The sequence below is a fragment of the Argentina silus genome, assembly GCF_951799395.1.
Source record: "Argentina silus genome assembly, chromosome: 5".
Lineage (NCBI taxonomy): Eukaryota > Metazoa > Chordata > Actinopteri > Argentiniformes > Argentinidae > Argentina > Argentina silus.
The window spans coordinates 10831744-10845451 of record NC_139659.1 but is presented as its reverse complement, the minus strand read 5'-3'; the positions used below and the strand labels follow the sequence as shown (position 1 = coordinate 10845451).

Sequence of the window (13708 nt, the reverse complement as noted above, 5' to 3'; positions counted from 1 at the left end):
CTCATATTAGACTGTCTGGAAACAGGCAAATCAGGCCAATCATTTGGAACATGTTTCCATCACACCAAGTGATGGTGAGTGATCAAGCTGAGTGTGACATGGCATGGAGATGTTAATGATTCGTACACTGCTTCAGACTGGATGATAGATCAAAGTGGTAGAATACTACAAAAGCTGATGGAAAACTCTTGTTGTTCAGAACACTCCGTTCCACCCGGAGCATGAACTTGCTCTGCTGCCTGATGCACAAGAAAAGGATTCCAAAAACTCAGAAGTTGTTGCAACACCATGACATAGTATATGATAATCAGTCAATCAACCTTTATTAAAAAAAATTAGTCTTTATTCCCACATACAATACATAGGTTACTGACAGTCAACTTGATCATCACCTGAATTATTCAATTGTCTAATTCAGTAACATCTGAATTAAAAGCCATGTTACATGACATACTGTGTTCAAATGCTTTCCCCCCAACAAATCCCACAGAAATAATTGTATACAGGTGAAAGTGCTGTTCTTGTACACCACGACCACTGTCCATAGAAGGAGATCTTTCTGCGAACCCTCTCCCTCCATCAATTTGCCTGCTGTCCTGTTGTTGTTGCTGATCATGCTAGCAAAGACAACCCAGGGTCATCAAGTTGTGACAATTTGCCCCATGTTACCCCATGTTGCCCCTTTACAGTAGGATGTAACGTGTGATACGTCCCCCCCTCAGCTCACGCAGCCGCTGGCAGTGACGCAGCATGTTCAGGATCCCCTGGAAACGCTTGTCCACCTTCGTCTGGGTGAACTCCACAATGTCCGCCTCTACCACAAAAAACTGACCTGTAGGGGAAACCAAAGACAAGCGACATTGGGTGATGAGTTTGCTTGTATTGGTATGCAGGTTGTGATCAGTGTATCATCGACAAAGTGCTTTTAAAACAACACTGTCTGGATTAGAGGCACTTTCTGGGAGGAAATGAGTAGTGCTGAGACACTAGAAGCCAGCCAGCCTGCGTGGACACCAGCCTCAATCATGTAACATATTTAAAGGGACTCTGGGATGTGACATCAAAAACGAGCGGGGCGACGCTACCAGAGACTTTCAAAGACGGAGATGCAACAGACTAGAGAACAGAGTGTGTTGCGACAGAGCCCATGCATCAAAGGTTTTGTTGTGCAGTCGTGAGCTCGTCTCTGATAGAATTCAAATATCTTTGGTTAGGGTTAGGCCACGCTTTCCTTTAGGCTAGTTTTCGGGGGGGAAGTGGAACCAAAAAAGAAGAAACCGAGGGACATGGAAAGAAAGAAAGTGAAAGTGAAGGGCAGTGAAACAACAGTGAACGTGTTCGTTCACTACAATATACTGCATTTGATTGTTGCTCTGAAAGTTGCTCTGTTTTCACAGGAGTGGCGTCATATCCCAGAGTCTACCTTTAAGAACTTTGGTTTATAGTCAGTTCTCCTATTCCACAACTTCCACAATCTACACAGTATTTACTGAATGATTCAACCGATACTACTGCATCAATATAAACGATCAACCCTGCTGTGTGTCATACACAAGCCAAGGAGCCTACATTATCAAGAGTGGTACTTCAGTAGAGTAGTCACAAAAAGATACCTTTTGTATCCTTGGTCTCCTCGTCCTTAAAGCGCTGATGAAGTTTGCGAGTGGCGTTATTCAGGTTCTTCACTGGCTGGTGCAGGATCTTGTACTTTCCCATTATGGCTTGGTTTAGGTTTTTCACAACAGCGTTGAGCTGGTCATATGTTGTACGGCCTTTCATGTACCTGAGAGGAGTGTGAGTGTGTGAGTGTGTGTGTGTGTGTGTGTGTGTGTGTGTGTGGAAAGAGAGAGAGAGAAAGGGGATATCTTACAACACACAAGCCATCAAAACTGTCTCTAAAGTAAATGCTGTAAACACATTCACTTTTTCCCAAAAGAACAAAACTCAGTCTGTTATACAGTATATGGTTTGAGTGCTGCTGAGTGGTACTCACTGAGGGATGGTCTCAAACTCTGGCATGGTGATGAATTCCATTTCTCTGATCTGGTTCTTCTGGGCCTTCTTGGGGTGCTGGGCTGGTTGTATCTCTGAATTCTGAATCAAGGCAGTGCCACTTCCACTGGGAGGCAAAATATAACATAATAAATTAACAATCAACATGTCAGACAGTCTACTCATTGGGTTCACCCATCTATGACAACTCCCAACATGGCACAGACACAGACTCCTAATACTGAATCCATACATCAATGCTGGCTGTCCCTTCCTAGGCATGTGTGTGGGCATGTTATCCCTGAGGTGTTGCCCATCCTGAACATCCTCCTGGAAGAACTCCTCAAGTTCCTGTGGCACAAATAAATGGCAATTGTCACAGTTATCCACAAGGGTATTATGGGGAGAACTTTCCAGCAAATCAAAATTCACATAAACATAAGTGCAATTGCAAATGAGTGCATCTGATGACCTTTTCACTTCAATCAAGTGAAAAAGATCCACCAACGATCTAAATGGGACGCATGCAATACCTTTAAATATTTCAGTTGATCCCTTTGGCGGCCAACACATTTCTCAAACTGGTCAAGCAGTCCATCTATTGCGTGGACATCTTTACCAATTTTCCTAAGAATGAGATGTTTGTCTTCATCTTTCACTGAACAATAAAGGAGAGAAATGATTCATTACATCTTTATAAGAATGCATTCATGTCATTTTGAGGGGGGGCTTGAGGCTCACTGAGGTTCAATCTCACACTCTGCAGCACAGTGAAGCCTGAAGGAGCCACTCACACTGACACACTAAACGTCAACACACTAGTGAACTTCAGAGTCCCCACTCCATCAAGTACTTCATCATTAGCAATGACATTACCAATTGTCCGCAGCTCCAATACCCGTCTTATGGCTGAAATCCTGTCGTTTATGTGCCGAGTAATATCCTCAAGCTCACAATGACTCATATTTCTGAAAGAGTAGACAAGTGGACATGTTTAGACGTTAGCCTACGTTAGCAACGTAGCTAGCTACTTCTAATTGATTCTGGTAAGGCTCGCCCGAAATGCAAAGACAAATGTTCACGTTTTAAAATGGCCTGTAACTTACACAACGTTATTAGTTACTTGGTGGAGTCGAGTTCATATGCACATCATATGGACTTCACTTACAGTATCTTCCTAGCTAGACTTAGAGCTAGATGAAAACAGCTGTGTGTGTGTGTGTGTGTGTGAATGTTTCTTTTCCTTCAACTCTCCGCGCGCGCACGATTCGAATCTTTGGCTCTGTTCAGACACATCATTGCTACAATGCAGTTGCGCAGCGTAGCCAGACCGTAGAGGCCCCAGTCTGTTGTTTGCTCATTTCAGTCACAGCACCATCTGTGCAATAAGACGTTTATGCACAAATTCAATTGAAAGAATAAATTAAAAACCCATGCCACACAAATGTGTCAATTTCAAATATGAGAGACTATTTTATTTGAAAAATTGTTGTGACAATTAAAGAAAAAAAAAGAAAAAAACAAGGCAATTAAGAAAGTATTCTTACATTGGCTACACACAAAATGTACATTTCAGAAATCAGGCTTTTTACAGTACAAATTCAGGTTAACAGTATATGAATGAACACCATCTCTGGTAACCTTGACAGTCTGGCACTATATGGAGGCTGAGGGGGAACACATGTGATTCCAGACAGAAAAGATGGCGTCCCTAGCTACTACATCAATACGTGTTCATTGTGCAAATGATGAGGACACCTCAAACTCCTGTTGCGTGTGGTGTCCCGATGATGGAGGGAGATCTCATAGCCCCAGTGACACTTTCAGCAAAGAGGCCATGTCATCTGGTATCGAGTCCTCATCTCCTGACAAAAGGAAATACACCTCGTTTTAAATTGTCAAATGAAACTTGCAGCTTGTCAAAGATTCATCATGTGAGTATGTGAGGTAGAAGTAGGAGAAAATAGCTTACCCTCCTGAGGGGTAGTCATGTCTTGCTCCAGTTTGAGTTTCTTCTGACCAATGAGGAGCATGCTGTCCTCGATGGAGTCCTTACTGATCAGCTTGACTACCTTCACCGTCCTAAAACATGGGGTGGGGATAGCAGAATTTAGGGAAAGGCCATATACAGTGAGTCCACGCACACACACCACACACAGTGAGAGCACACAACAAGCCAAAAAATAAGCCCAGATATCATCCCCAAGGTACTAGTGTACACGCATCTTCTCTCTCTGTCATCCATTGTCGTCGTCCCCCCTCCACTGACCTGGTCTGTCCGACCCGGTGACAGCGGTCCTCCGCCTGCTTGTCATTGTAGGGGTTGCTGTCAATGTCATGCAGGATGACCACGTTTGCTGAGGTCAGGTTAATGCCCAGGCCTCCTGCCTTTGTAGACAGCAAGAACACAAAGATGTCCAGGTCTGTGTTGAACTGGTCAATAAGTACAATTCTACAAAGAGAACGAACAAGTTGAAAGGTGATCGATCCATTAGTGTCTGTCAGGATTCACATTGTCACTTTTGGATATTTCTGTTCATAAATCAAACTAATACAGAACCAGACTTCAATGTGTGATGAACTGTTCCATTTTGCATTACACAAGCATACTGAGTGAGTCCTTGAAAAATCCAGACTATGGCAGCTTTCAGTGCAAGCTATTAGTCCATTCGTAAATGACAAGGACCTGTCAGATCCTATTAGGTCTTGAATTAACAGCTCAATGAAATATGACTGAGTTGATGGCTGTACTTGTTTGGATCCATCTCCTCTTACAGACACTCATGGAACAGAACGGTAAATCCAGTTGAAATAGTCTCTGCCACTGGATTGTCCTAAATGCCCTGCAAGGGTCTGAACAGAGTACCGAGTACACACTGCTTTAAAAGACAAAAGCCAACCTGTCAGACATTGGTGTAGAGCCATCCAATCGTATGTAGCGATGACTATGGTGTCTCAGGAACACCTCCAAAATGTCCAGCATCCTGGTGAACTGGCTGAAGAGGACCACCCTATCCCCCTAAGAGAGAGAGAAGGACAGGGACATGGTGACTTTAGTAGAGGACATAGGGGATCCAGAAGGTATGGGGGAGGGAGAGAGGGAGAGGTAGAGAGAGAGAGAGAGAGAGAGAGAGAGAGAGAGAAATATAGAGATGTGGTTGACTGCATTAGGGGAGGGGAAAAGTGACAGAAAGAGATTCTAGAGATTGATTGTAAATGAGAGCAGGGAAAGACGCAGCATCAGACAAAGATGGAGGGACAAGGAGTGAAAGGGTGACTAGTTTTATGAACCCTAGGGGGGAGAAGGAAATTATAGGGGTATAGGTTGGATGACAAAGAGGAATAGTGTCCTCTGCTATGCGTTCGTGTATGTGTGTGTGTGTGTGTGTGTGTGTGTGTGTGTGTACTCAAGAGCCTCTTCAATTCTCTTGCCTTATTTTTGAGAGAGGCCAGTAGCTGGGTGAGCAGGGTGAGTTTTCCTGAGTCCAGCAGCAGGTCTGTGGTCAGCTGATAGTCCGTTATGGAGAGATGCTGCAGACAGAGCCGGTGCAGCTCAAAGTCCGACATGACCTCCATGTCCTCCTGGATCAGCATCGGGTCTGCGTCACGGTGGGTCGGCTCCTGGGGGGAGGTCAAAGGCCAAACTGAGTCTGAAGAATCAGGGGTTTGCCAGCTAACTACTGTAATAAAATATGCTTTGCAGTGCCTTCTGCTTTCAGCAGTGCCATCAACAGCAGTTGATGTTGTAATAGCAGAGAAAGCACCAAGACACCAGCAGTAACTATAGTGATACCTGTCATAGTGGTACCAGAGGGAGCTGAGCTGTCCTTAACAGTTGTAGTAACAAACCCTAACATTTTCATATGCTTGCAAGACGAGTATTACTTCAGCAGGGTCCAGGTCAGACCTTGAGCATGAGTCGACTCATAGCCACCAGTTTGGTGCTGGTGTAGTATTGCCGGTGAAGCAGAGGGTGATTGGCCATCTTCCTCAGTTGCATCATCACATTGGTCAGTTCCCGCTCTGAGGAGAGCAAACGGGCAAATTAGATATGGATTCAGTAAATCAGTTCATCAAAGAATCTCCCATTTTCATGTCACAAAATCTGTATTTGCTTCGCTTCAAAATTCAACTTGTGTTGCTTTAACCCAAAAGCCCTGACATACTCTCTCCGCTGGTGGATCCCTTCATTTTCTGAAGCAAGGCATTGTAGAGCTGCTGCTGCTTCTCACTCATGGCACAATACTCCACATTCTCCTCTTTGGCTGGGAGCTGATTCAGCACCTGAGAGGGACATGAGGGTCAGATACAGTCACTTCTTTCCAGAAATCCACACCAACAATACAGCATTCTAAAGCTCAAAACATAGAAATAGTGTACAGACCACAGAGCATTTCCTTCAAAATGATAAATACACGTCTATTGAGTATGAAGTAAAGTACAGTTTTTGTGTCACTGTCTCTGCACTACGCCAAGTAACCATATCAGGTGTAATGAGTTTACACCAAGCTGCTCCATACCTCAGTCTTGATGCGTCTGAGGATGAAAGGTTTCATGATGAGTTTGGCATGAGCGATCCTCTCCAACTCAAAGGTGCTCTGCTCCTCCGAAGATTTCTGATGGGAAATAAAGTTGTTGTCGTCAGAGAGGAGGTCCGTCACAGTCTATTTCAACTCTTTCAGTACCGAGGGTGAATAAAGTCGCCCAAATTATCAACATTCTAGAGTGCCAAGGGTGACTTTATTCACCAAAAAAGCATAAATTACGATGCTTCATTTTGTAGCCTGTCAAAGTACTGCTGCTGGGTAAATATCACATAAATCACTTGGCACTCTAGGTGGTGAGTGTTCCATAATTCTTTGGCAGTCGGTGAGTTAAGCTCTATATAATTTGGGCTTGTATCAGCACATGTGAACATACAGTACAGTACATTCGGTCAAAATGCTTTTGATTGAAGCTATAATGTTCTGTTCTAGCCTTACCATGGAGAACATCTTGGAGATCTGCGAGGTGCTGCTGGAGAACATGTTGGGCATGATGAAGTTGAGCAGAGACATCAGCTCCAGGAGGTTGTTCTGCAGTGGGGTCCCCGTCAGGAGCAGACGATGCTTTGCCTGAGAACAAATCAAATAGAAGATTAAAGATCTGTGTAGTGCACACAGGGTGTCATAATACACTTTTTAAGGAGGGAGGATTGGTGAATGTGTGGGTTTGTTTGTGTATGTGTGGAGACATAGAGAGGTTCACACAGGAGAGGGAAATTAATTGTTCGGGCAGGACTAGGTACAAGGTGAGTAGATACTTATCTAAAAATCATTGTTGGTCCTAATCAATAGTGCCCGTTATCAACAAAGGTAGCCAGCCAATCAAAGTGGAGAGGAAAAGAGACCCCCGGTTGCCCCCCTGCACTGACATTGATGGCCATGAGGTGGCGGTAGCGCAGTGAGTTCATGTTCTTCAGCATGTGTCCCTCGTCAAACACGGCGTACTCCAGCTTGAGCTTGCGGAAGAGACTGCGGTCGCTGTCGTTGCCGATGGTCAGGGTGTACCTGGCAGCAGAGACACACCAACTAAAGGAGCCATGCCAAATACACAAGGTCCTCAGAAGTAGTCTGCGAGGCATGGCAACGCTTGATTACCATTAATAATAAATGACTCACAGGTTCAGTTTACAAGAACCTTTTCAGGTTCAGTCAAACGCTGAATATATTATCATTATTGGAGTGTTAGCAGACGCACAGCTGGGGTGACTTACACGGCTCATGGTTTTTACCAGTTCTCCACTAATTCAGCTGGATATTTCCAGGGGTACTTAGTGCTAAGTGGCTTGCTCAAAGGCGCACAGTTGTGGACACAGTAGGATATTAATCTGTAGACTACTGGACTGAAGTGCAGTTCGGTGTAGTCTTTTAAAAGTGGTCTCGCTAAGCTAGAGCCTTAAGCCGAAATAGCACCAGAACTGAGTTAAGAGTTATTCTTGGGTTTTGTACTCACGTGGAGATGATGACGTTGTAGTTTACCCGTTTGTCCAGAATGTCATAGCGAAGGTACCTACGTTCCTGTTGAGACCCTAAACATACACACACACATCCCACTTCAATCAGGCAATACAGACATGAGTAATATGGATGGGAAAAGGCATGATTTCATATAATGCAAATAGGACCATCTACACTGAATCTACACTGAGTAATCCTGTCACTTAGAGGTAATCTCTAAATCAACGGGCTCCAGTCTATGAAAAAATCTAATAAACCAGGAAACCAGGATAAAGCAGGAGCCAAGATAGCTATGCTAGAATGGCATATTATTCACCATCAGGAGACTTTCTCACCCACCATAGTACACCATGACTTTGAGGCTGGGACACCATAGATTCAGCTCCCGGACCCAGTTATCTGCCACAGAGAAACAAAGTCAGTTAATAACATAACAACAACAACAAGAATAACGATAACAAGTCTAAATAGTGTGCATTTGTGCCCTCTTCTTTTATCTAGTCAGATCTATGAGTAGCATCATTGGGTGTCCTTGGTCCACTGTACTCCCATCAGGGCTCACCCAGTGTGGAGGAGGGCACAGTGAGGAGATGAGGGCCTGCATTGCCCTCCTGGTACAGGCTGGCTAGGAAGGCGATGGCCTGGATGGTCTTCCCCAAACCCTGCCAGTGAGAGACAGGAGGGGAGGGGGTGCATTACAAATACTCTACCTCTTCAGAAACTGGGGAAGAGTCACGACACAAAGATAAACTTCTGAACACTGAACTGCTCTGAATACAGCACTGAGTGTCAGGTGAGGAGTGGAGATGCACTACTGGGGACTTGTCAGTTGCAAGTAGTGGTGTTCTTCAGAGGATAAACTCACCATTTCATCAGCAAGAATTCCACTCAGCTTGTTCTGGTGCAGCAGAATCAACCAATTCAGACCAACCAGCTGGTAAGGCTTCAACTGGAGCCTGGAGGTCATAATAACCCAGTACATTCACTGATAAAAAATACAACACTATATACAGTCATGTGAATGCCTATGTACACCAGTGGAGGCTGGTGGGGGTAGAAATCGTAGGACATGCTCATTGTAATGCATGGAATGGAATGAGGAATGGTATCGACACCTGATGTACACGTATGAGCCAAACCCACTTGCTGTTGAGGATCGAGGGCTGCTTCATGGAGCTTTCGCTCCTCTCCACCACGTGTGTCACGTCCCTCATCATTTTGTCGGAGATCCTGTCACACTCGGTCATGAGGCTACACACCACCTCCCGTTCCTTCAGGAGCACTCGGCACCCCGGCACCAGTTCTAAGGAGAGGCCGTTCCTGCTGTGGAAAACATCCATCTGGGAGTATGTGCACACACAAATTAATTTAGAATCACACAGAAGTGTGTGTGTGTGTGTGTGTGTGTGTGTGTGCTGGGGGAGATCATGTGACTGACCAAATCCTGCCATTCCTTAAATGGCCGCAGCTCGACAATCTTCTGGGCCTTCTTCACAGAGCAGCCGGAGATGAGAGACAGTTCATCCAGCGACGCCTCTTGGAAGAACCTCAGGATCTGGTCCTTCACAGTCGTCATTGTCCTCTCCTCCTGATCTGAAGCAGAGCTGTCTGAGTCCAGCTCCACAGGCCTATCAGACTTCTCAAAGTCACTGCCCTCGTCCTCAGAGCTGGTGCCTGACTCTCGAGGCCTCCGTCTCTGCCTGTTCCTTCTCTCCAGTCCTTTAGTCATCCTATTTCTGGTGCCTTTCGCCAGCTGGTGAGGTAGTGATGGGGACCCGCTGGAGGGGTTGTCTGCTGGGGCTGCTTGTCGTGCTGAAGGCTGGGGCGATGAACTAGCTGCTGGAGAAGGGTCGGGGGCAGGAGATGATTGGGTGTCTCCTTCACTTGACCCATCCTCTGAAAGAAGAAACAGAGTCAGTCTGCAGGATATACTCTACGCTGTTCTGAGGAATCTTTGGTCTGCAACAGCAAGTGACTTAAGCGCTTTAAAAATAGTGGCCGTTTTTGTTGTTGTGCATAAACTGATTCAGTCACGGTCTCTCTCTCTCTCTCTCTCTCTCTCTCTCTCTCTCTCTCTCTCTCTCTCTCTCTCTCTCTCTCTCTCTCTCTCTCTCTCTCTCTCTCTCTCTCTCTCTCTCTCTCTCTCTCTCTCTCTCTCACACACTCACACACTCACACACTCACACACTCACACACTCACACACTCACACACACACACACACACACACACACACACACACACACACACACACACACACACACACACCACCTTGAAACAAAACTCACCCTGTCCTGAAAACATGCGCAGTGCTTCTAAGGTGTCCTCAAAGTGCCAATCATGCTGAAGAAGCACCTCTCTAAGCTCCTGTGTGCAGGAAGAAACAACTATAGCTGAAGACAAAAAAAAACTTTTACCTTGTGTTTGTATAGTTATACCATGCAACCCACGTGACTTCCAGACATACTGAGGCACAACCGCTAACATTCCAGACATGTTTTGTGGTGAGGTGGTGAAATATGACATAGAACACACACTGTGGCATTCTAACCACAGTGGGATTGTATAACCAGTGGAGACGTCACACCTCCTTGATCAGGCCAGGAAACTTCTTCAGCAGTCTCTTCACCATGTCCTCCTGGCTCTTCCAGCTGGGCTCTGGACCCTCGTCCTCAGAATCATCCGTCTGATAAAGATAGAGAACACACACTTGTGTGTGAATTCCCATGGCTGACATGCCAATTAGAGTGTGAACCCCTCCCTATGAAAGCATGCCTTTCTCTATATTAGAGATGACAACTAAGAAATGAACTGACTGGGTGGCAGTACATCATCCTGGTCAGGGAAATAAACTGCTAACCTGAAGGTTGAAAACCCCAGGTGGGGCACATTGACGTCGTGCCCTTGAGCGAGGCACTTAAGCCAAATTGCTTCAGTAAATCACCAGCTCAACACAGATGACTCACATGTCTCGTGTAAACCAATAAGGGATCGCGGTGTCAGAGAGTCTAGCGAGGGACAGGAGTGAAGACAGGTGAACTCACCACTGAATCTTGGTGGAGGGCTGGCTTCTTACTGGAGTTAGAGGCCCCACTCTCCTGAGTGCTCTCACACACCTCTAGTCTCCTTTTACGGGCTTAAGAAAAATATAGGGTTTAATCTCCCAGTGCCACATATCAATGTCTAAGAGCTGGCCATAAAGCATGACACAGCAGATTAAATTGGGTTCATTTGTATTGATTGCATCATTCTGGGATTATATTCAACCTTTATTTTAGCAGGGAGTCCCATTGAGACCAAGGTCTCTTTTACAAGGGAGCCCTGCATACACACAGTTTACAATAATACATAATACACATACAGTTTAATCCATTGCAAATATCATCATGCAAAGTGTTTCAAAGGAGGTGATTAAAGAATCCTTACCTTCACCATCGGGTATCCTTTTGGGTAGCTCACTTATGGTTTTGGTCCCCTGCAAGACATTGCATGGCGCAAGATTTCCACTGTTAGTGTCAGAGTTTTTCCTTAGTGACCCTAGTGATTTATAGCAGGCAGGCAGCTTGTTCGATATAGACCTACCTTCAACAAAGGCCCCCCATTTGTCTGTAGTGCAGCTGACATTCCTGCCTCTCCCTCCTCCTCATCTGACAGCACAATCACTTCATCTCTCACTGGCTGCTTTTTTGGACTCCTTTCTTCTCTTCTGCAGGAGAGCATACATTAAACAGCTGTGACACCCCCGCCCTGATTATTTTCCATGGATTAAACTGCGTCATTATAATTGAGTACTAATCAACTGACTTATTTTTTTGTAAAAATGTATTGGCTCCAATGTAATCAGTGTGTTCACTGTTTGCGGCGCAGATTAGAGGAAGGATTTTGCCATGTGAACTGTGGATGTGACAGTTGAGACTTGGGAACTATTGTACAACCTATAGTGGTGAGGACAGATTTATACTTTATTTAGTTCAGTTACTTGCACCCTTTACATTTTGGAAAGCACTATGAAGATAAATAGAGCTCACTTCTCTGACATCATGGAGGATCCTGAAATCTCAACATCTGAGTCTGAGTCAGTGTCCAGTACCACAGTCTCCCTCGTTGAGCTAGGCCCTGGGGGCCGCTTGGGCTCAGGTGTCTCCGGAACGACAGTGTCTGCAAGCAAAAGATCATTTGCATGATGCATTCATTTTATTTGTTCTTATCATACAAAATTGCATTGATTGGGAATTGGTGTTGTCTTAGATCCGAACTGTATACACAGTACATCTAATGAATTTTGGCATTCACTGTTGCACACACTTTAAATCCATCAATGGATTCATCTCCTTGAATAAGTGTGACTAAATTCCAAAATTGCAGACAGCGAGAGATTTCCGGGTAGGTGCAAAGGGACATTAGATTACCATGTTTTTGCTGCTCCGGGACAGAGTCCACGTTATGTTTGATCAATCTTTTTCTATTCCTCATTGTTTTTGACGCTTCCTCAGTCCATGCAAGCCAAGTAAAAAGTTAACAGCCAGCTAGCAAGCACGCTGTCTACAAAGCGTGTCTACATTAAAGAATTTAATCTCCTCTTTCGTGAGAGCCACACACCAGCTCGAGGTGAGTGAAGACAGCTGAAGATCTACAGCAGGAACCATCACAAACTAAGTTTGCTACGTTGTTAGCGTTATAGGTTCACAACACTCTCTGTGCCAAGACCTAACTCAACTATCTCCGATTTAGTCAATAGGTAGCTTAGCTTGCTTGCTTGCTACAGATGTGATGTTCTAAATGGGATTTAGCTAGCATTAGCGCACAGATAGCCAGCGCACATGAATCGATTTGCTTGCTAATTCAACGTCTGACCCGCAGACACAAAGTTGACGACACCGAGCCTCCTTTTTAACGGACTAGAGACACACATGTCTAGAACGCTTTGCTACATATAATCACGTAAATGTGCATTTATCTGCCATAATTAGAACAACAGCCCGGCAACTTTGCTTCCGGTCGAGAGAGCTAGCGCACGTGGTGACGTAGGGTAGGTGTTCTAGCCTATCAAAGGCGAGTGCGCATTGCGATCTTGTGCAAAAGAAATCATTTAAAGGGGCGGTAATTGAAAAATGAACCGGCACCTTGGACAGTTCCCTCCTGATACACATCAAGGCTTGTATATGCCATTTAGCTGACGCTTTTATCCAAAGCGACTTACATTGCAGTGAGTGCATACATTTCAGTATATATGGTCCCAGCAGGAATCAAACCCACAACCTAAGCGTTGTTAGCGCCATGCTATACCAACTGAGCCACAGAAGACCACAGGCTTGTAGTAACATGATGAAGATGAGGTGATGAAGCCCTCCGCATATTTTGAGGAGAATTAATTATTTATTAATTTTGCATTATATCCTATAGCCAGACAGACAAGAGTGATTAAGAAAATTACAATTTTAGAAGACGAAGGATGATTTAGAAGAAAGGCACCATCTACAGTATAGAAATGAAGCCTACATAGCTTACTCTATTGCAGTGCTAAAAACCAAATTGGTTGCTGCTGCAGCACCGAGACATGTGGATGATTGGGTTCAGCCTTTTGCTTTATGGCTCCCCAGATGCTCAATTTCGAGCAGTTGCCTATATTTCCTCCGGGTGACATAACTCCTCCACTCCATTAATAACAGCCACCAGCGTCTACATCAATCTGAGGTTTGAAACGTGGACTGGACTCACT

At 44.9% G+C, this 13708-nt stretch overlaps 2 protein-coding genes across 4 annotated transcripts; both read right to left on the bottom strand.

Annotated features, from left to right (window-relative positions):
- Nucleotides 1-354: 354 nt before the first annotated feature.
- On the bottom strand, nucleotides 355-3214 carry ska1 (spindle and kinetochore associated complex subunit 1). Its single transcript, XM_083670589.1, has 7 exons — nucleotides 3099-3214; nucleotides 2869-2960; nucleotides 2526-2650; nucleotides 2246-2343; nucleotides 1994-2119; nucleotides 1614-1783; nucleotides 355-832 (listed from the first exon to the last, which is right to left on the bottom strand). Exons 2-7 carry the CDS (start codon nucleotides 2954-2956, stop codon nucleotides 684-686), a joined length of 756 nt encoding a protein of 251 aa, XP_083526715.1. The 5' UTR covers nucleotides 2957-2960; nucleotides 3099-3214; the 3' UTR covers nucleotides 355-683.
- Nucleotides 3215-3452: 238 nt separating this feature from the next.
- Nucleotides 3453-12989, bottom strand: smarcad1b (SNF2 related chromatin remodeling ATPase with DExD box 1b). Of its 3 annotated transcripts, none has more exons than XM_083670556.1 (23): nucleotides 12399-12989; nucleotides 12018-12147; nucleotides 11572-11695; nucleotides 11416-11464; nucleotides 11034-11125; nucleotides 10577-10675; nucleotides 10278-10356; nucleotides 9430-9887; nucleotides 9135-9331; nucleotides 8857-8947; nucleotides 8554-8653; nucleotides 8331-8390; nucleotides 7987-8062; nucleotides 7406-7541; nucleotides 6975-7106; nucleotides 6513-6608; nucleotides 6159-6276; nucleotides 5900-6015; nucleotides 5425-5613; nucleotides 4893-5011; nucleotides 4262-4444; nucleotides 3965-4074; nucleotides 3453-3857 (listed from the first exon to the last, which is right to left on the bottom strand). In XM_083670556.1, the coding sequence occupies exons 1-23, from the start codon at nucleotides 12460-12462 to the stop codon at nucleotides 3796-3798; spliced, it is 2880 nt and encodes a 959-aa protein (XP_083526682.1). In that variant the 5' UTR covers nucleotides 12463-12989; the 3' UTR covers nucleotides 3453-3795. The 3 variants fall into 3 exon arrangements, 2 of the variants coding, with proteins under 2 accessions (XP_083526682.1, XP_083526683.1); XM_083670557.1 differs by having other exon boundaries at nucleotides 11572-11692; XR_014554227.1 differs by lacking the exon at nucleotides 3453-3857 and having other exon boundaries at nucleotides 3969-4074; nucleotides 4262-4380.
- Nucleotides 12990-13708: the final 719 nt, after the last annotated feature.